The following is a 23,182-nucleotide window of genomic DNA, read 5'->3' on the forward strand; positions in this document are numbered from 1 at the left end:
TTTTAACAAAAAGAAAGGACACATGTTCACTCATTGGATAATTTTTCTTTATGTAGGGTCAAGACTCACCTAAAGTCTTAAGTTGAGTCTTGGATTTCTAAGACTCAACTTAAGACTTTGTAAAGACTATGGTAGATTATTGATAGTCTTGAGTGAGTCTTATCTCAAAACTACCAATAATCTTACCCTAAGGTACGATTTACGAGTGTATGACTCCCATCAATTTGGATCATAGCTCGACTGATATGTCATCTTTGAGCGGACCTTAGTCTAGAAAAAGGACTGCTACATATTCGTTAAGTAGGGAGGTAAGTAGCAACACGTCACAAAAACTCAAATAAAATCAAATGGATGTGATGACCTAATTAGAAACTAGTTAAACTATCATGTTGTATGTATGCATCGATCTTAAACAAGACTTATTGAAGTCTCAATAGATTCTTTCTTAGACATCCTCGGTTCGATCCTCAGTAGCTGCTGTTGGTTGGATTCGAACCCCAACCAAACACCATATAAGTGTGAAGATAGAACCATCTTATCAACATTATTTTTTGTTATTTAATGGAGTAGTGTTTTTATATAAACAAATGCTTGTTTCAGACCGACACTTTTAGTCTTATTTGTCAGACGGATAAAATATTGCCATTTTTTAAGAAAATGTAACCAATTAATTCACAAAATGTTATGACTAGAGGTGTCATTTTTTACCCTGAAAATGATGTGAACAATAATGGTAACATGTTATCAAAAAATAACAACATTTTATTGTAAAATGATGACATATTACCCGTCTTATTTCAGACCAAAAGCAATGGTCTTAAGAAAAACGGACTGTTTTATATAGGGTTTTTTGTCAAAAACTATCTTATATTTAGGGGTATTTGTCAAAATACTACTTTATATTATTTTTCTTGTTTTAGACTACCATTGTTTTCTGTTTGTTTTTTTTGTCAAAAACTACCTATGCCGAAAATATGGCGAAATTTGGTCGATTTAACGACATTAACCTATCTCACATTATTCTCTTAACACCAAACAACAATGATCAAGTGCGTTCAAATCATAAATTAACTTCAAATAAGCATAATTTATGTTTTCACATTTCAATAATAACCACAAACATCTCTTAAAGTTAAGTGTAAGTACATCATGACTTCCCAAAATAGAATCTAAGCAAGTTTGAAACATAAAGGACTCATGGGAGATAGGTTAAAGCCAGAAAATTGACTAATTTCGTCTAGAGTCTTAAATAGGTAGTTATTGACCAAAAATAAAGAAACCAAAGGTAGTCGAAAACAAAAAAAAATAATGTAAGGTAGTATTCTTACAAATATCCCTAAATATAAGGTAGTTTATGACAAAAAAAACCCTTTTATATATAAGAAAATGAAGAGTTTCTTGTTTCGCCAAAAAAACTTGCGTTTATTACAAGTTTTTTTGGTAGCTTTTTACGGATTTACATTATATTTAAGGTAATATACATATTTTTGGGGCTTATTTTTTGAAATTATGCACAGGACTCCGAAAACGTCGAAGACGGCCCTGGATAAAGTTACGAGGTAATATTTTTCTTTCTCGTTTGTATACATTTTTTTGAGTTAACCCAAAGACAAGGACCTATAATATCGTTTTTTTTTTTCCAGTTAAGGATCTCAACTATCAAATTTTATAAGGGACTCACTCTAACACCGTTACTTTTTCTGTTAAGTGTTAGCAAATTGACTAGAAACCATCTCTACGGAAAGAAAAGTAATTGACTCGAGAAATCAGAGAAAGGTAATTGATTTGTATGGCTGAAAGTTTTCTAAACAATTCTATTACCATTATAAAATTGGCTCCCTATAAAATGAAATCAAATCAATAATACAAGTAGTTATTAATACCACCAAGCAAATCAAGGCCTTTGAAAAGAATTTTAAAGTGGGTATTTGTATAAGCTAGATGACTGGGATTTGAGAGAAGCTTTGCTATGGATGCGTGGATGTGGATTTTGGACGATACTCAATTACTCGGAAATTGTTGTATGGACAAGCAATTTTATAGTCGCACACCAAATATTCGACGAATTACCGAAATTCATTCGAAACTTGTTTTTAGACTAATTAGCAATACTTGCACATGATAATGCATTAATGCCTATATGAGAAACTTGAGAACCGTGTGAATCTTATCAACGAGTACGTGTACATATTCTGCGAAGAATTTAAATGTACATATTCAGATATGAGCCCGCTTCAAACTCCCCATTTTCGCCATTTATGAGCCGACTTTTGTGCTTTCAAATCCTTGAGTTTACTTGATTGTGAGAGAGAGAATCAGCTCGAGCCATACATGGAGGAAAAGACGACGGGAAAGCAAGTATATTGATTTTAAAGCCAAAAATATCAGAAAAGGAGTTCAGTCAATTTTTGTTTTTAAATGTCCATGTTAACACTTGACAGAAAAAGTAACGGTGTTAGAGTTGAAGTCCCTTAACTGTAAAGTTTCATAGTTGAGGTCCTTAATTGGAAAAAAAACGATAGTATAGGTCCTTGTCTTTGGGTTAACTCCATTTTTTTTTCCACAAAATCTCATTATAGACGGCACATATCCGTCTATAACTAAAGACGGGTCAAACACAATACCACATTCTTAATGAGACAAGCAACAAGTGGGTGGTGGAGGCCAAAAATGTCACCACTTTCAAGCTATTTGACCCGTCTTTAGCTATAGACGGATATATCCGTCTATAACAAGACTAGCTGTTTTTTTTTAGATGTAGCTCTTTCATATATCTATTTGGTGGAAATCTTTGGATTGAAATTTGAAAGCATGTGAAATGATTATAGTTAGGGTTGACAATTTAATTCTGCATGTGAAGCCATTTTACTCAGAACGACAATGGCAAGTACTCTTTCAAGCACAACTAATTTTTACCTATTTATGCGCGATTCAAGTGTTCGACCCACTTTGCAGGTTCTATACTTCAATCACTTTAAAAGCCGGGTTCAATCCAAATCATTCAAGGAAGACAACAGGTAATCCATTATCCATGCTCCCATTCAGGAAATGAAACCGGTTTACATTAGCTAGTTGTGTAAACTGTTGGTACAAAACTCCTCTATTCTACAGAGATGTCGGAAACAAGAGACAATGATACATCGATACCCTCCCATTTCTGTTGGGAAAACTAACGACTAGCAAAGTCAACTTTATTAAAATTCGTATATGCAGGGTGCTTCACCGCCTTTTCTTGTTTGCCTTGACTGCATTTGACTTTGATGGGGTGGCAATTATATATCCAAGCAAAGCCACAAGGGATAATGCTGAAAACTGCGGACCAAACCGTGCTACAAGTCTCTGCAGAAAGAACACAAACCATAGGATTCACCATTATAGACTTATAGTTACCAGTAATGCAGTATCAATTTAATCCATATCATGCATCTGCCAAGAAAAAAGGGATTCAACATGGCCGGTTTGAGCAACTGACATTTACCGATATTTTAGGCAACATTTGTTAAGTCTACTTATTGCAACCACTTGCATGGCTTCAGCAACTCCAAATTAACATTACGACACATTCACTATTCTGGTTGTCTTAAGCATTCCTTTTAACTTAACAATTAAATGCTTACTTGTTGAAATAGCACCACCCCCTAAGGTCTGCCAGTGCCCACCGTCATTATATCAAGCAAACACAAAAAAAATCCTAAACTACGCTTCAGATTTAGCAAAAATGTACTTTTTCTAGTCATAATATCAAGAGAAAACTTCTTGCATCGTCATTATATCAAGAACAGGCAAGCTGTTACACTACGGCCACCAAAATTTCCTTTTAGTAAGTTGGCATTTTGGGAAGATTTGTCGTTTGTGAGGTGAGATATAGAGCTTAGACAGCACATACTAATTTGGTACCCGCTCATACCATGGACTAGCTAATTTGTTTTTGTGCCAGATAATTTACAGCTATAACCAAAGATGACGGTATAACAGCTTAATCTGTGTTCTTTCTGGTACAGCAGCATTATCATGGGTTTGTATATCATGACCTCTTGTCTGAAACTCTTTCCACACATGGAAACTGAGGTAGATGTTTGACACTTAAACCACGAGAATGTGTGCATATAATAACTCACAAAACCTCCTACTGCCTCAATAATCTATCCTAAAACTGACTGCAAATTTTATTACAAGAATAGAAAGAGATTGTAAGCATTATTTAAACAAAACGCATACCTTTGCCTGAAAAGTTGTTAGCCACCATCCAACAAACAGCGACAGAGAAAAGAGCAATATATTAGGTTAGTAAAGGCCACATAAGTCAAAAGATAATGAACAAGAACAAATCTAAAGTGATTTTAAACCGGTAGACTGGTACCAATTCAAGCTTGTTCTCTGGTTTAGTGTCTGCAAGCACGTCCAGAGGGAAGATTGGGGTAGAATACGCCACCTGTAAGAGAGTTATTATCAGGTACAGATACCAACAATGTTAAGATTTAATGGAACAAAAGTCAGCATCTAAAAGAGGTGTCGTACCACAGGCACAGCCTTGGTAGGGATACGGAAAGTGACCACAGCTGGGGAACCCTGGAACGGACCTTTAACTTTTGGCTCCAATTCAATAGAGTGGGAAACAGTAGCACCACTGTAAAAAAACAGAGTATCTTGAACAAATAAGCAAAAAGATGATTCTGCCCAAGAAAAATAGAAAGAGAATGTCGGTCCACCAATCTTACCCCTCAAGGATTTCCCACGTCCTTGAGAAGTTACCGCTTATGACGTTGAATGATTCTGCAGGCCAGCTATCGTCTACAAGACTTATATCATACACAGTGCTGCAAACATTTGCAAAGATAAAACGGAATTAGATTTCGTTTCACTTATATAGATTAGATTGAAGTCCACTGTAAAATCTAATTAAGCGAATGTGAACTGTGATGTATTCACAGACATAAATGGAGCATGCTTTTATTAGCTTTAACTGAGACAGAAATTCTACAACTGACTGTAGTGTACAAAAATAAACAAGCATTATAAAATAATCAGTTCAAAGTTTTATGACCGTGTTTAAGCTCACCTGTTCTTAAATCCGTATATTAGATTATTAAAACAAGAGATCTATAAACAATACCAAAGTTCTTTGTGTACCACAAGCTATCCAGCATTAAACATAACATTTTTAACTCCATACATTTTTATAGACCTAAAGTGAAGGATCCCAATCAAAACATTAAATGGCTTAGATATAGCACAAAGGCATATAGAACATTGATCACATCCCCTGCCGAGTCCCCACGCAGCCACTCGGCCACTCCCCAATTCCACAATAGTTGAGGGGATCACATGAAAGACATGACATTTACAATACATTACCACATTGTGCATGCATCCAATACTAAACCATAATCCTCCATTTCACTCTCTTCGCCCTATTCCGTTTTTTTTTTTTTTTTTTTTTTTAGGAGAAAAAAGTCAAAACAAGATAATTGAGTGAAACAAGCATAAACTCATTTAACAATGCCTCTATCCAGGCTTCAGCTCAGACGAGCATGGTTAGGTACATGCGCATGCAATCTACATTTCTTATATATATCAAACAAAATAGCTCATATATTATTAGTTCTTCATTTCAGGCATTTCGAGATTTCCATTTGTTTCATACATACCCAAATGTACAAAAGACCCAATTTTACAAATTAAATGTTATTTCCTCATTCTACCAAATACCACCCAGAATTCGCTTATACTTTCGGCTTTAGCAACTTGACGAATATATGACGTGCAATTCAAAGACGACAAATTTAAAAATTAGATAGACACGGATGAAATACTCCATATAATCTAAGTAATTCTAGTGTAACATACTACTCACATGCAATCAAACTAATATAATCAAATTAAGGGATCGAAGAAATTAGCGAAATCATACGTAAATCCTTGATTGTAGATGTCGATATCGAAGAAATCAAGCCAGTATCCTTTCATTCAGTTCGTTTTCATAATTAAGTCAGTTCAAATCTCCTTACGTATATTAAACAAACAAACGTATAGAAATGACGTAAATGAAGCGAGTAATTCAAATGTTCACAACATTGAAATAAAAAATTAGATCGAAACAGATGAAATACTCCGTATAAATGTATAATCTACAAGTACTTCTAATGCAACATGCAATCAAACTAATATAATCAAATTATGAGATGGAAGAAATTAGCGAAATCATACGTATATCCTTGATTGTAGATGTCGATATTTACGGAAACACGTTCGACGCCATTACTGAGCTTAGTAATGCTAGCTTTCTTGTGCGCGACAATGAAGGGAGAATCCGCAGAAGTCGCAATTGCGGAGATCGTTGATGATGTGAGTAACAACATTGCTACTGAAATCATCATAAACCCTAATTTGTAAGCTGAGATCGCCATTGTTGATGAGAGAGGAAGTTGAAATTGGGGGAAGTTACGTTATGTGGTACTGTAATTTGGTGGAGTTTTATGAAGTGAGAGTTGAGGACGAAAGTGGTAATGGAAAGGGTAATGTTGGGATTTCGTATAGGTTGGGAGCTTTGAGTATGAGTGGACTGCTAAATGCGTGGCATTGCTGACATGGCCGAACCTAATTTGCCAACTACAATCTGTTGCTCTTTTTTTATAAAACAACTTTTTTTTTTTTAAATTGCGATTGGGTTTGAAATTAAATGTGTAAGTTCACGCATAAATATAATCTCATTAATTTGGAATATGTTAAGTTATCAACATCTCTATTATCTTGTGTAAAATACACTAACACGCAAAACATAATCAAGATAAACACCTGTTTGAAGTTGAACCTATTGAAGAGAATATCATTAGTGAGATTTGGCCTCATGTTTGTAAAAATCAGGTTTTGGGCTTCAGAGCCCCAATTAGCGACTACAGACATTGTTTACTAGGCTTTAGAAGCTCTACTTATCGATCGGAAGATCATATACACCAGATTTTACAGCCCTCAGTTGGCAGCTGAAAAAACATCTTCCAGATCTACTAGGCTTTAGAGCCCCTATTCGGCGGTGTACACTTGTTTTGAAGTAGCTTTTGTATCGGGATATGTTGTATCTGGTCTATTGGGCTTTAGAGCCCCCATTTGGCATAGACAAATTTTGAAGTAGCTTTTGTTGGTATGTTGTACCTACAAGGCTTAGTACGATAATACCACATATTGGCTTAAGAGTCATAAAATTGGCAAAAAACTTTTGAATTTTCGAAAAGTTGGCTTTTCTAAAAGAATGAGGTACGATTTGAAATCTGAAATATACAAGAATTGTCTGGGATTGACTCAAATTGGGGCAATGCCTGCTAGCCTAAAAAAGATAGACAAACTCCTACTTGTGCGGGATTCTTAATCAAGACGAGTGCCAACATGGAGCGAAACAGGTCCTATAAACCACAAAGCAACTTATAGTCGGAGCGCGGACCAACTATCGAACTGAACATATTTACCAACATTATTGGATAAAAATCAACCTGAGACCTGAGGACTACGCATCTGAATCCAGAACCTCATCCTAGCCTAAGTCGAGTACTAAGACATATACTGAGCTAAAGGTGCCTTTATTTGAACGTAGTTAAGATTTGAACGAAAGACAAAATGGTAGCTCTTGTAGAAAGAGCTCCTGGTGACCGACAAGAGGAAATATAGGGTGGTTGAATTCTCTTTTAGTAATACTGCTTACGTATTTAAGTGGAATTAAATCAAACCAAGACCGTAGCTCGGGTATGGGGCTTAGACTCCGTGCTAGAGCTTTCTTCTGTGTGTAGTGTTACACACAAAGGTGAAACCTAGAGTCGTGTGTTATATCTCATTTTAGGCTAAAAGGTACCATTACGTAGCCTTTGTTTGGGTTGGTGTAAAGGATATAGCGTTTTGGGATGTGTAGTCTGGTAGTAAGAGGTTTTAGTGATGAATCACGAACTATGAAGGTTTGTTTTTGATGCTTAGGCCGAAAGGGTATGGCTTGTTATGTAGTTAGGAATGATGTGTCGAGGTTGATGGAACCTGTGCGCAAATAGGTTTGACGAAAATGACGCGGAATCAAATTTTTATGTCCGGACCCTAAAGGATAGCCGTGACGAGAAAAGCTGAATGAACTCTTAAAATTTCAGTCTGTTTTCCATGTAATTGTCTCGAGATTTTTTTGAAGCTGCGGTGAATTTGAGATCAATTCGAGCTAAAGTTTTGCTATATTAGCACAAGCTAAGTAAGGGCAAGCTCGTGCTTTGCTACCAGCTCTAGCCTCTATGTTAGATGCGTGTGAGGATGATGATGATGATATATTGATATGCTTCCTTGTTGGCTAATTTGCGATTTTCCCCTCGGTAAATTTCCTTTTTTGACCAATATTTTTAAATTCAGGAAAAGGGTATAATATGAAAAGTTAATGAAAAAGTGTATGAAAAAGCGTAAAATCCGTTTATAAAAAAGTAATTTGATATTTTCAAGCCTAATAAATATGACGACCATATGGAGCTGACTCACATATACTCGGGTTTACTTCAATACCTTGAGCCCAAAAAATTGAAGGCTGGACCGAAATATAGTCCACACTCCACACGCTTAAACCAGTTAATCAACTCCACAAATAATAATAAAGGCAATAATAGAACCAAAATAACCAAAAAAATTCTCCCGCAAATAAATCTTGCTATCTACCGGGTACCAGTTAGTCCAGTACCCACCCACCTGGCAAGTGGCAACTGCCTAGTTCTTTCCCGGCATTTGTTTCTTGTTTCTTTCTTGTTACTACTTCCTCTACTCTCTCTATTCTCTACTCTCATCCCGCAACTCACTCACAATTCCCAACCACCAACACAATCTCACAATGCCACAATCTCCACCACCAACACCACCAGACCTCCTCCAAACCACAACCACTAACCTAACCACACTCCAAACCCACCTCCCTAACATCCACCACTTCAAATCCAAATGGTCTCTCATCTCTTCCAAACTCGATTCCCTCCACTCCCTCCTCCTAACCCTCATCCTCTCCCCGACCCAAACTCCGACCCTCACCACTACAATCCTAACCTCCCTCTCGACAACCCTAACCTCCGCCGTCTCAACCGCCTTAGACTGTTCCCACCCTACCTCAACCCCGCCTCGTGGTAAACTACTAACTCAATCTGAAGTCGACTCCCTCTCCTCCTTACTCGATCAATTCCTCCACGACCTCTCCCTTCTCTCCAACGCGCCTCCCGCCGCTAATTTAATTACGCGCCTCCAGATCGGCTCCCCGGAATCCAAGAACTCGGCGATTGATGAGTTGACTCAGTTGCTTAACTCGGATGACAAGAACGTTGTTGTCGCCGTTTCGCAAGGTTTAATCCCGGTATTGATCAAGATACTCGACTCTACGACGTCGTTTGAGATTAGAGAAAAGGTTGTTTCTGCAATTGCTAGGGTTTCCGGTGTTGAATCGAGTAAAAATGCGTTGAATGCCGAGGGGTTAGGGTTAACCTTGCTTAATCAGCTAATTAGGGTAATTGAGTCGGGTACGGGTTACGCGAAGGAGAAAGCCTGTGTTGTGTTGAAGGAATTGAGTTTGTTTAAAGAGAACGCACGTGCGATTGGCTCGTGCGGCGGGATTTCGTCCTTGTTGGAGATTTGCGATGGTGGTACGCCGAGTTCTCAGGGAGTTGCGGCGGGAGTGTTGAGGAATTTGGCGAAATTTGAGGAGATTAAGGAGAATTTTGTTGAGGAGGGTGCGGTTTCGGTGTTGCTGGCGTTGTCGCGGTCTGGGACGGCGGTTGCGAGGGAAAATGCGATGGGATGTTTGGCGAATTTGGCGTGGGATGATGATACGTTGAAGGTGGTTGTGGTTCGAGAAGGCGGTGTTGAGAGTTTGAAGAGTTATTGGGATACAACCAGTGTCGAAAAAGGGTTAGAGCCTGCGGTTGAGTTGTTGAGGAATTTAGCGAGTTATAGACCAATTGGGGAGGTTTTGATCACCCAAGGGTTTCAAACTCGGTTCCCGGCGTTGTTAAATTGTGGTGTTATGTCGGTTAGAGTAGCGGCTGCTGACGGGGTGTATGAGCTTGGGTTTTGCTCGAAAGCCAGGAGGGAAATGGGGGAATGTGGGTGTTTGCAACCGTTGGTTAGGATGTTGGATGGAAAGGCGATGGAGGAGAGGGAATCCGCTTCTAAAGCTCTGTCTAGGCTCTTGTTATGTCATTGTAATCGAAAGGCGTTTAGAAAGGAAGAGAGGGGAGTTGTTGGGTTAGTTCAGCTGTTGGATCCATTAGCAAATAAGAACTTGGATAAGAAGTGGCCGGTGGCAGCATTAGCCACATTGGTTCAGTCGAAGAAGTGTCGGAAGCTTATTGTTGGTGCGGGTGCTTGTGTTTACTTGGAAAAGCTTGTCGAGTTGGATGTTGATGGCGCCAAGAGGTTGCTTGAGAGCATTGGCAAGGGTAAACTTTGGGGTGTTTTTAATAAACCTTAGAGGATTGTTGATGGGAGTTTCTCATTGTAAATTTCGGTTTGTTTTTGATTTTGATTTTGATTTTGATTTTTACGTCTAATTTGGTTGTTGATACAGTTGAAAAGGGAAAATGTGAGTAGTAGTGATAGGAGTGATCTAATTTGTTGGGTGATAGCATGTAATCTTTGGTTAGTTACCACAAGACATTTGGGATTGAATTGTATGTATGTTGTTCAGCTTCTTAATAATGAAACAATCTCTGTTTCTTGATTTGCAGTCTCTCTGCAGTTTTTCGATTGATGAAATCTTAGTCATGTACTGTATTTGCGACAGCTCAAATTACGGTGTTTGCGTTGGGATACAATATTTATTAGTAGAGGAAGCTCCAACACTAAAGTTTTACAAAGATAAGAATGAACTATTTTCAATCTTGATTGAGATTAAGAAGAAATGACTGCAACAATTCATTTCAAACTTTCATGCCTCAAATAATTGTTGTATTTGACATTATTAGTGAAGTAATCTATTATATATCCGTCTTAACATTAAAACAGGTGAAATATCAGCCATTTGTGCATATTGCATATACAACAAATTTATTATTTTTTTCTATATATTCTATTTTTGTCTTATTCATCATATTACTTGACCCGTCTTAAATGTAAGATGGATACATAATGAAGTAGACAGTTCCATTAATGATAGATGTCGGTCAGATAATTTGATGGAAGACTTTTGATATGATAACATGAGTTAAGCAGGAAAGGCAGGGCCAAAATCATGTGCATTTGTTGTGGTTGGAAAGGCATGTGCAGCTGTATGTTCCATGCAATGTCTCAACACATACTGTTTATGAATAATATGATTCTCCTATTTTGGTGTTATATTATTTGGCCATAAAGTCAGGATTAGCAAAGTATATGGAGGAATTTTTGGATTAGATTATTCTTTTGATTAATTTATGATTAAATCTTACCTGTTTAAACTACCCTGCCTACCTTGAAGAATATTCACTCTTTTGCTGTGTATGAAAAAGTCAGAAAAGACGCGTACCATAATCTACTCTCCTTTTCACATGCTTCTAATTGTGATTTCTTAACTTGCAATGCTTTGGCCATGAAATGTTATTTGGGGAGTAAACTATGCAACAAGGGACTAAATTATTGCAATTAGTCTTGTTTGTGATATCCGTCACAAGGTTGCGACGGATTAGACTGTATCGTTTAAATGCTAAATGGATAGACAAACGGTACTGTGCACACATAGTAATTGCTGATTGCAACTGTGCTGAGGAGACTTGTTGGAAGTAAAAACATATTAAATATCCGCCTTTCCCACGGTTCATTATTTACCACAAATTTGAAACGTCAACTTTTAACCTAATTGTATTCCTTATCAAGATCATTTACCATCCCTTTTCATCTTCTCTCCTTCTCTCCCCCTTTCAAATTTCTCTGTAAAATCTTCATATTCATCTTTCTCATTCGGATCCTTCATACACAGCAAATAAAATACAAAACATTATCATAAAAAATGGTAACAAAACGACAACCAGTTAAGAAAAACACAAGAGCCCCCAAAGGCGGGTGATGATGTCGGTGGAGGTATGTCTTTTCATTTATTTTCTTTTAATTTCTTTGGTTAATGGTTTTGATTATAGTTCTGTGGTTTAATAGTGGAGACATGCAAATGATCCATGTGGACATATAATAGCTAATGGTGGTTTGATTATGGTAGTTTTATTATATTTAATTTTTTATTTGTATTTTGGAGTTGTCTGATTGTTTGTCAATTTTGTTGGTGTTCTCATTTTGGTTAAGAAACGGTACAGTCCGACCCTTCACAACTTTCAACTGCTCGAGGAAGGAAAAAAAGTTGTGGCTGGAGTGTCGGGGAAAGGGAAAGGAAAAGGTAAGGCAGTGGTGGATGAAGTCGAGGAGACTGATGTGGCTGACGAGGGTACAATTGAAGAGCAGATAGGTCTGACTAAAGGTAGGAAGAAGAAGGTGACATTCAGTTTAGGGAGTGCCAAAAGTAACGGCAAGGGAAAGGCAGTGGAGGAAGAGAATGAAGCAGATGAAGAGGAAGACGATATTGAGACAGATGAAGAGGAAGGGGAGGACGTTGAAAAAGGCAAGTTTTCTATTTATCAGGTTGTTTTTTAGTGTTGCTGATATTTTGTCATGATCCTAATACTCTCGTTTTTGGTCCACAAATATAGACGTTGTTGATGCTGCTGTGAAGATGGCGGTAAACGTTGGGAAAAGCGCGCTGAAAAAGAAAGCTGTTGCAAAGCTAACGGAAGTAACAAAAGGTAAACCCGTTTGTTAGTGGAATCGTAATTTGTTGACATTTTTTGGGTATTTGTGGACATTTTTTACATGTTCACCTTTTGTGCTTGAAATGGTTACATGTTTGTGTTGACATATTTCAGAGTATGTTTAGTATGGAAGTGACATTGATAGTGAAAATGGTCACAGTTTTATGGTCGGGCTTGGTTGTTTAATGAGACCATTTTGACTGCGAATGTTAAAGGTAAAATCGTTTGTTTGTGTAATTGTAATTTGTGGACTATTTTTGGTATTTGTGGACAATTTTAATGTTTGTATTGACATGGTTCAGAGTAGATACATTGTTAGTGAAAATTTTTCTTGAACTGGTTACATGTTATATTTGAAAATAATAACAAATACAAATACGAAGGTAACATATTGAGTAAAGTTATTGACATGGTTCAGAGTAGATGTTTATTAAAAAAGATGTCACCATTGTTTGTGAAAATGGTGACATTATCTATGTTTTGGCATGGGTTTTTCTGTGACCATTTTGAGTGTGAATCTTATGAAACTGAAGTAATTACAAAGTCAGTTATCTTGTTGGTATGTCTGGGCGTGTCCCGGGACCAGTGTGGTTGTCGGTATGTCTGGGTGTGTCCCGGTACCGTGGTGGTTCTGGGTACGTCTGGGCGTGTCCCGGTACCGGAGTGATTGTTGTTTGATAGCATCTCATTCATGTTATAGTCATGTTGCATACTCAGACACTTTGGGTTGAGTCACAATGTATTCTTTTATTGAAACTGACGTTTGTGTGTCTATGTAATTGTCACCTTATTCCGGGGCGGCTTGTGTCGATCCATATGATATTCCGGGGCGGCTTCAGACTTGGAGTCGAGTCGGCATGAGATAGTATTCATTAGAAAGAGTATATTAGTCATGAGTTGTACTTTTATTTCATTTATTCATTTATGGTTATGTAATCCACTAAATACTTTATTTATATTAATTGTTTCTTAATTGCAACTCGGTTTCACCGCCTCGGGAAACTGAGATGGTAACATCTCCCAATTACGTTGGCCGGGTAAGAAGGGGGTGTTACACTTAAAATGGTCGTGGTTAAGTAAAATAATCATTATAATCAAAATTACGTGTTAATTTTGCTAGTTAAGTTGGAATTAGGGTGGTTATTAAAAAAAAAACATATAAGATGGTTATCGGTAAAATTTAGAATGTAATAGGTGTTATTTTACAATAAAAAAATCCTAAATAAATACACACCTTAAGTTTTACTGTCGTAGATCAAACTTGTTTCGGGTAAAATTGTTTTCAATGATAAATACAAATCACATGAGACTAATGAATGTTTTGAGTTATGATAAGGTTGGTCCGACAGTTGTAATCTTGTCTTTGGACGTGAAGTCCTTTGCTTCATTGTCTCCTTCTCGACCTGCACCTAAAACATGGAGCAAATCTAGCCTCGGTGTATGGGGTGGGGAAATTCCGGACATTGATCAGAGGTCCCACGTGGGCTTGTCCATACCACTGACTTGGCATGGGGCGGGATTTTCGGACATCGATCATGGCCGAACTTCGTATCCTCGAGTCGACATGGATTCAGGTCTTGACCGCTGCTACGCCGAGCATGTCTTAGTCGCTTCGACATCAAGCTTATGAGCTCTTGAGCCTTGGCAGGAGTCTTGGGAGCTTTGTACTTTGACATGAGCCCAATGGCTTTGGGCCTAATTTGTGTGCCCAATCAATTGCCCCAACTGAAGATACTCGGTAGCATTGGGTGGGCTTTGATTCCTCCTTTGAACGCAATTCAAGATGAAGATTCTTTGTCATTGAGTTTGGGCATCCATTGGGCCACGTAATATTTTCACTACAATGCTAAATTAACTGATTTAACTCGATTGCTAAGTCTAAATATGAGGGAAAGCATAATTCCATCAGCAACTCTTCTATAGGACCGTCCTATAGCATAGGACTGGTCCAAAAGGAGAGAAACCCAAAGATAATTTTAATTTTAATTTTAATTTTATTTTTATTTTAACAACACGATATTTTATGATAAAAACTAATATATTTAAATATAAAAGTTATTAATATAAAATTTTAGGTTATCAAAATAAAATATTTTTTTACGAGTGTATTAACTAACTAGTTTGAATGCCCGTGCGTTGCAACGGGGTAATTAACTTATATATAATGCAAAAAAAAAAACGTTATAAGGGTTTAATGTTTACATTCTATGTCTAATAATTTGTTTACATATTATTAAAATATCTCTTTCAAAAAAAATAAAAGATTAATATATACGTGGGTTAACTCTTATTTATAATCATATAATCACCCCATCTTATACTAATCTTTCGATGTGGGACAATTCTACTATTTATAAGTAAGTAATATATTCATCAAACTTGGATTTTTTTCTGATGTGGGACAATTTTACTATTTATAAGTAATATATTCACCAAACTTGGATTTTTTTCTGATGTGGGACAATTCTACTATTTATACGTAATATATATTCATCAAACCTGCATTGTTTTTCAATGTGGGACAAATAACATACTCAGAATTACACCATCTTTTTTGTACTTAGTTCGACATCCAACCAGATCTCGAATACCGAATACAGACAATTGCTACTCATTATATCTAATAGTTATATTTAAATTTAATAATATGATCAAGTACTCTCCATTAATATTTGTACGTTGTTTTTCTTCAAAAAAAAATTTAACATAATTTAAATACGGAAATTTCTCGTGGTACCCCTTAATTTTGTCAGATTTTCTATGTTACCCCTACTTTTAAGAATCTACCTATGGTACCCTTGAGGTTCCATTTTTTTGCCCATGGTACCCCTTAATGTAAAGGCTGTTAAATGAACGTTAAGTTTGATGGCGTGGCAATAAAATAACAATTAAAAAATAATACCTCCTTTATTGTTTTATTGGTACGGATATCTCTCTCTTTTAAATGAAAATTTAATTAACTATATCATTATAATACTGGAAATTTCTCATGGTAACCTCTTTGATAGATTACACATGCTACCATGAACGTTTGTTTTCTATTTTTTTTATCATAATTAAAATATGTGCAAATGATAGGAATCTATACTCTAATGATAGAATGTTTTTTAACACAATTCTAATTATATTATTTAAACGTATTTTATTTACCACACCTACATTATTTTTCAATATGGGACATATAAAATCTATAGGTAGAAAATATAATGATATGAACTTTTAAGAGTTCTCCAAGACAATACTTAGAGACTCAAAACATTTTGGGTTGATGCCTAAGTTCCAAAGATGCCTCCTATTTATAATCATAAAATCACCCACCTTATGCTATATTTCGATGTGGAAAAATTCTATTTTTTATATGTAGTATATTTATCACACCTATATTATTTTTCAATGTGGGACATATAACAATAAGAAATACAGAGTATATATTATAATAACTAAAAGATTTTCCAAAGATTAACTTAGGTTAGAAATCATTATTGTAGAGACAGTAATACAAACTCTTTTAAGAGCTCTCTCTGACAATACTTAAGAGAATCAAAAGATTTTGGGTTATGACTTCTATTTATAATCATAAGACCATCCTGCCTTATGGTAATCTTCCTATGTGGGACAATTCTAATATTTATACATAGTATATTCACCAGACTTACATTACTTTTCAATGTAGGGCAAATAACATACTAAGTACACCATTTTTTTTGGACCTACTTTGACATCAACCCGATTTAATAATGAGAAAATACAATACAGTACAATCTACACTCTAATGATAGCATTTTTTTGTCACAATCTAATTATATAATTTTCATACGACACTTTTTTGTCAAATGAAATATAAATTTTGTATATCAAAATTATAAACATCACTTTAATATAATATAGAAAATGTATATATATGGGACAGTTCTATTATTTATACATAATATATTCATCACACCTACATTATTTTTCAATGTGGGACATATAACATACTAAAAAGTACATATCTTTTATATCAAAAAATTTTGGGTTAATACCTAAGTTTCAAGGATGTCTCCTATTTATATTTATATAATCACCCTACTGTATACTATTATTTCAATGTGAGATACATAATTTAATTATTTAGACGTAGTATGTTCATCATGCCTACATTATTTTTCAATGTGAAAGATATAACATACCAAGAAATACATGTCTCTTCTTAAAAACGCTACTATTGTATACATATTATTTTTCTTTGAAGGTAAAACCACTTAGTCTCGATCATTAGATAGGGATTTCTACATCGTACATATAACGACTCATTAACGCTCTATTATTACCGCATTGGAAGACAACCATTAGTAAAATCTTTAGTTTTGTACTGTGTCAGGAGACTACCATTAGTAAAACCTTTAGTTTTGTATTTTTTGATTTTCTTGTTCATGTTCTTAACTCTTTCTCGGGTAGTTCCCTGCAACGATATCCACTTTATTTTTGTATATCATATCGTAGATAATGATAGAAAATCTTAAGAGCTCTTTAAAACAATATTTATGAGACTCAAAAATTTTTGGGTGGATACATAAGTTCCAAATATGCCTCCTATTTATAATCATAGGATCACATCACCTTATAGTAATCTTTCGATGTGGGACAATTCTACTATTTATATGTAGTATATTCACCACACCTACGTTATTTTCCAATGTGGGACAAAACATAGTCAAAAGTACACAATTTTACGTATTAAGAAGTACACCATCTTTAATATGTGCAAATAATATGAAATCTATACTCTAATGATAGCATTTTTTTCCACAAAGCTAATTATATTATTTTCATAATTTTTTTAACGATATTTTTTTGCCAAATGAAATGCAAAAGTTTAATATAAAAATTGGAAATATCACTTGAATATAATTTAGGAAATATACATATTATAATAATTAAAAGATTTTCCACTTTATTTTTTACATCAAAAATTATACTTTCCTAAATTGATTTTTGATGATGTGGACGCTCTCAGATCGCTCGAAAAAACTCTCTTTTATATAGATATATAGATTTTTCGGGGCTTTTGTCTATTTGATTAAAAAAAAGAGTTATAAGTTAATTGTTTGGGCTTTAAGGTTATAGGCTGGTCTTATACTATAAGACAGTCTTATACTCCCTCCATACCACACCAATGGTAACATTGACTTTTTCACACTTGTCGAGACACGTTTTACAACGTGAATATCTTTAGTTATACATTATTAAAAATTATAAAAATTTGATATTCTTATAGCATTCATGACGATAAATCAAACAAGATCTCACATGACTATATTTTGTCTTATAGATTAAGAATAATATCAAAGATTCCCTACGATCATGAATAGTGTCAAGATTCTCAATGTTAACATTGGTGTGGTATGGAGGGAGTATAAGAATTTGTGTAATTCCATAGTTCACTCTAAAAGATTGGGCCTTATAAAAAAACGACCTCTCTCCACGACAAATCTGCGTAAATTGAGCTTTTGAATTTTATAAATAGTTCATTTTAAAAGATTTGGCCCATTTATTGCTCATTATACCACTTATTGAAAATACTCCACACTATAAAAATTAGGGTTTTTTTGTGCCCTTAGGGCACATGATAATAACCTAATTAAGGAAAGATTTTCAAGATTTTACACTAATTATGGTAAATATGAGTTTCAACTCTAATTTAACATGATATATTCTCAACAATCTTTCCTTAATTAGGTTATTATCATGTACCCTAAGGGCATATGTTAGAAAATCCGTAAAAATTAAGTTCAATTCTAGATTTAGTGTTTTAGGCGAGAATATGTAGCTTCACTTAATCCTTTAGTGAATTAAGTGAGTAACCTACAAGAGGTACTCCGTAGTAGATAAGAAATAAGAAATAGAGAGAAAAAAATGGAGATAACTTTTACTGTCCAAAAATTCCAACTTAGGAACTTGTCCTATTTTTATGCACTAGCCTAGCAAACCCGATTCAGCCCTTATGTTCAAAACTTGTAATACTAGAATAAAAATCTCTTATTTTATTACGATAAAATTTTGTAATTTTTATTTTGGTAATGAAAATAAAAATAATAATTTTCTCTTACGAGCGCATTGTTGACACATCAACATTAATTTAACAAACATTACTCAACGGACACGCTCTATACAAAAACAAAAATCGAAAATACCACAAACATAAATTTGAAAAGATGAAATATTGATAAAATGTAAACTTCTCTAACACTCATGACTCATATATCATGTGTGCACCTCGACCTGACTAAAACGGAGGGGTAGTAGAATGTAGGGGTGGTTAAATTTCAATTAACCATGCTAGATGAAGAAATTCTGACGAAAAGTCGCAATCTATTCATAGTAGATGTACTTATGCTCCGTTTAACATGAAAATAATGGGGAGTAAACAATAGAATGAGGACCTAGATTATGGGGAATAATAAGTTCAAGGACCTCAATTATAATTTGGGAGCTTTAAGGACCTGAGTGTACTATTCCCTTATCAGAGTTAACCGCCGTTCACTCAATTTCACACCCAATGTCCTAATGTCTCCTTTTAATCCTTTTCCTCTCTCTAATATTTTGATGGACTTGTTTAGTTGTTTTCTTTTAAGTAAATTAGCCCTCTTAAGTCTTTAATTCCCGAGCATAAATTTCCCAACAATAGCCAAGGAACACAGTTATACCATAAATTATAGTGTAAGACGGTCTCATACTATGAGACGATTCCCTTTTGTAAAAAAAATGTACATTTATTGCTAATAAATGTACATAATTGGACCATCTCACCGTGTGAAACCGTCTTATAACTAAAAGCAGTTACAAAACTAGTACATTTAAAATTATATATAGTTTTCAATTGTAAAAAAAGAATTTAAAAAATAAAAAATATAGTTCTCTCGAAATATGACCCGGCCTGAAAAACTGACTGAAACCCTCTTAAAAATAACCCAAACCAACAGCCAACCTGGCTCGATAATAACTCGCCTATTTAGGGCCAAGACCCGTCTGGCCTGTGGCCCCACCCGAAAATAGATATACTTATTAAAAATCTGTATTCAAAGCAAACAAAATGATAAAAACAATCTAAATTTTGAATTAAAATGTGTATTTTTTAAAGTATTATTTTATCTCATGATTAACAGTTAATCTTCCTTAAGACGGATATATCCATCTTAACATTAAAACGGGTCAAGTATCATCCCACTTATACATATAAGACAATTTTTTTTGTTTTTCCTTATGCATTCTACTTTTGTTTTCTTCTAACTATTTGACCCGTCTGAAGTAAGAATTTATGAATGATTAATTACTTAAATGACTATCACAGAACTACAATATCACGTTTAAAGTAGATAATAATAAAAAAATTAAGAATAAATAAATATATGTTTAAAATTAAAATTAAAAATAAATAAATATCTGTAAAAAGGCGTTAACCAAACCCGTATAAACTCGAACCGTAGTAAAACAAAGTTTTTGTTTTAGTTAGATTCAAACAAAATTTAAAACAAGAATTAATGGGCTTCGGATATGGTGCACTGAGCCTAGACTTGGTAAACGAGTTTGGGTTGGTTCGGATCAGGTCAATTTCGGGTCGGGTGATTTGGGGTCTGTGGACTTCGGGTCGGATTATTTCGGGTTCGGGTAATTTTCAAGTTAGCTATTATCAGGTTACTCATGGATAATAATCAGTTTGTAGCAATAAAATTCGGGTCGGATTATATCAGATCGGGTCAATTCGGATTCGGTCTAGTTCAGATCTTGAGTTCGAGTGTCGAGTAGAGTTCGTCAGTTCGGATCGGATTATTCGAGTCGAGTCATTCGGATCATGTTAGTTTTACCAAGTTTAACTGAATCTAGTATTTTTCAAACTTTAAATACAGTACTAGAAAAGAGAAAATACCCAACAAATTCAATGAATTTAATTAGCGTTCTAAATAGTAAAATTAGGATGAAACTTTGGAAGCACCAAAGCTCTTAATAGTTTGAGATTGTATATGTTAACGACAGTTAACTGTGATAAGAAAAAAGTACATATCAGGTCCTTAAAGCTTCCCATTTATAATTGAGGTCCTTAAACCTCTTATTCTCCATAATTGAGGTCCTCATTCTATTGTTTACCCATGGAATGGGAGGAAAGTAGCAATAACTACTGGATTTGTACGTTTGTTTCCTTTCCATGTTTTTGCAAAACAATTAATCGCAGTATAGACGGATATATACGTTTAAAGTGAAAGACGGATCAAATATACTTAAAGTGGTAACATTTTTGGGCTCTACCATACAACTTGTTGCTTATCTTATGCTTAAAGTGGGTGGATATTTGGCCCGTCTATAACTATAGACGGATATCTCCCGTCTATAATGAGAATTTGTGTTTGCAAAATAACGAAGTATTGTTCCTAATTCCTATGCATAGAATGTAACCTCCTACCTACGAATCTATGAATGAATATTGTATAAGCATGTATGCTCTCTTCTATTTAATGCTAATACCCCTCTTAAAATCAAAATTTATATTTGGTGTTATGATGCTAGATTGCTCAAATTGTGTATTTATGAGGATATTCTTGCTAAGTTGCTAGACTTTGACAAAAAATGTATAGACGATGTTATTCATCATTTCGGATATGATGGGTAAAAGGTCTAATTTTCATGGAATAAAAGAGTACTTCGTATATAGAATGAATAGTTGGTCTCTTGTAAAATGGTTTTATGTACTAATGTGTAAAATGGGTCTACAAAATTATGATCTACAGTAATGAAAAGGTAATTATTTAATTTAAGTCTTTTCGCGACTACTTGTGTAAGTATGACTTACAAAAGTAATTGTGGCCTAAAATGATCACCTTTCATTTAATATAGACTTTCCAATCATGCAATTATTGATTGCCCTGAATTTGATTAAGAAATTTATGTTAGAGGTTGATTTTAATCAACATACCAAAAATGGTGCAAGTTTGAAAAACACGAAATTACACGCTACAAGTTTTGTTAACACCATTAAATTGAAACATGAAATAGATTTGATAAATGATATATGGGGATAAAAATGTTACTCGTATGAATATTAGCATTGCCGAAACTCAAATGCATGTGGAACTTGTGACTATTTTAGTTATAATTAGTCCAGTGCATATAATATAATATACAGTATTAAATTAGTCAATTTTGACTGATTTGATCTGAATTAGAATTGTGTATAATCGCACTAATATAAAACGATAAAATTAATCTTGTTCATACTCATAACCCGTTTATGGATTTAGCTTGAACCTTATTTCCAAGAAGCTAACTAAGAATTAAGGAACATTCTTACCCACAAGAAATCTTGAATTAGTAAATCTTTATTGCATTTTGACTTCTTAGGAAAAGTGTGGCTAGGGTGAAAAGTAAAAGGCCTTAAAGAGATAAAGGCACACACACTAGTTAATGTAAAAGGTAAAAGCTAAGTAGAATCCCGTAAAGAATGAAAGCTGCAAATACTGAAACAGTAAAATTGGTTAATTCTGTTGGTTGACTTCATTGTCACTTGGTAGAAACGAAAAGTGAGAGTTAATTATAAAGTAAGATAGACAAGGACGTAGTAAAACCGAATTTGTCTACGTTAGCCTCTTTGCTTTCATAAGATGCGTTTTGCAATTTCCATGCAAATTTAGTCTTTTATAGGTTATATTTCAAGTGTATGGGACTTACTTACGTTGTTGAATTATGGCCTACGTACGTGAATCATCAAATGTTGTGTACTTTATAAACTACATGTGGATGATGTAGATGTTATTTACTATTCGTACGAATTAGAATTTCGGGTAGATTAAGAGCTTGGGTTGAGTATTGAATTAATCTCCTTTAAAATTAGGCATACGAAAATCGGAATACTTAATTTAATTTTACTTTTATTTAGTACAGCTTGATTTATTATCGTTACTATTTAGAGTTTGAGTCATTGATATCGTTTGTTAAGTTTAGAAGAATATGGCATTAGTTATTAGCGTAAGTTAATGTACAACTAGCTACATTAATTCTTACTAATTTGTTTAAACAATGAAAGCAAGTAACAACTAACAAATGTTAAAACTTAAAAGTGTAGTAAATTAAAGAAAATGAGGTTTCAATTTGACAAGAGGCATTTATAATATCAAGCGTTAATCCAAATTAATCGAGAACATGATTCACATTTTCGGATATTAGTTTGAAATTTAGGTGACAATGATTATTTAATTAATATCGGTAAATTTTCAATTTTGAAATAACAATTAACTTTCTTGATAAATGAATAATATACTCAATAATTTGTCTCTTTCTTCCTTTTATAAATTAGAGAGTATTTATTTTTGATATATATGGTCGGCTTGTGCATAAATATGTCTCTGAATCGGAATAACATCAACCAATATCATAATTTAAAATATAGAATA

At 34.5% G+C, this 23,182-nt stretch overlaps 2 protein-coding genes across 3 annotated transcripts; one reads left to right on the top strand and one right to left on the bottom strand.

Annotated features, from left to right (window-relative positions):
* Window positions 1–3,000: 3,000 nt before the first annotated feature.
* Window positions 3,001–6,671, bottom strand: LOC141653332 (uncharacterized). Of its 2 annotated transcripts, none has more exons than XR_012547386.1 (5): window positions 6,208–6,671; window positions 4,719–4,817; window positions 4,519–4,627; window positions 4,219–4,432; window positions 3,001–3,339 (listed from the first exon to the last, which is right to left on the bottom strand). XR_012547386.1 is itself a non-coding variant. In XM_074461056.1 (5 exons), exons 1-5 carry the CDS (start codon window positions 6,405–6,407, stop codon window positions 3,220–3,222), a joined length of 600 nt encoding a protein of 199 aa, XP_074317157.1. In that variant the 5' UTR covers window positions 6,408–6,671; the 3' UTR covers window positions 3,001–3,219. The 2 variants fall into 2 exon arrangements, 1 of the variants encoding a protein (XP_074317157.1); XM_074461056.1 differs by having other exon boundaries at window positions 4,361–4,432.
* Window positions 6,672–8,652: 1,981 nt separating this feature from the next.
* LOC141653333 (uncharacterized) lies at window positions 8,653–10,711 on the top strand. The gene has a single exon (XM_074461057.1). The coding sequence runs from the start codon at window positions 8,840–8,842 to the stop codon at window positions 10,460–10,462; it is 1,623 nt and encodes a 540-aa protein (XP_074317158.1). The 5' UTR covers window positions 8,653–8,839; the 3' UTR covers window positions 10,463–10,711.
* Window positions 10,712–23,182: the final 12,471 nt, after the last annotated feature.

The sequence above is a fragment of the Silene latifolia genome, chromosome 4, assembly GCF_048544455.1.
Source record: "Silene latifolia isolate original U9 population chromosome 4, ASM4854445v1, whole genome shotgun sequence".
NCBI lineage: Eukaryota > Viridiplantae > Streptophyta > Magnoliopsida > Caryophyllales > Caryophyllaceae > Silene > Silene latifolia.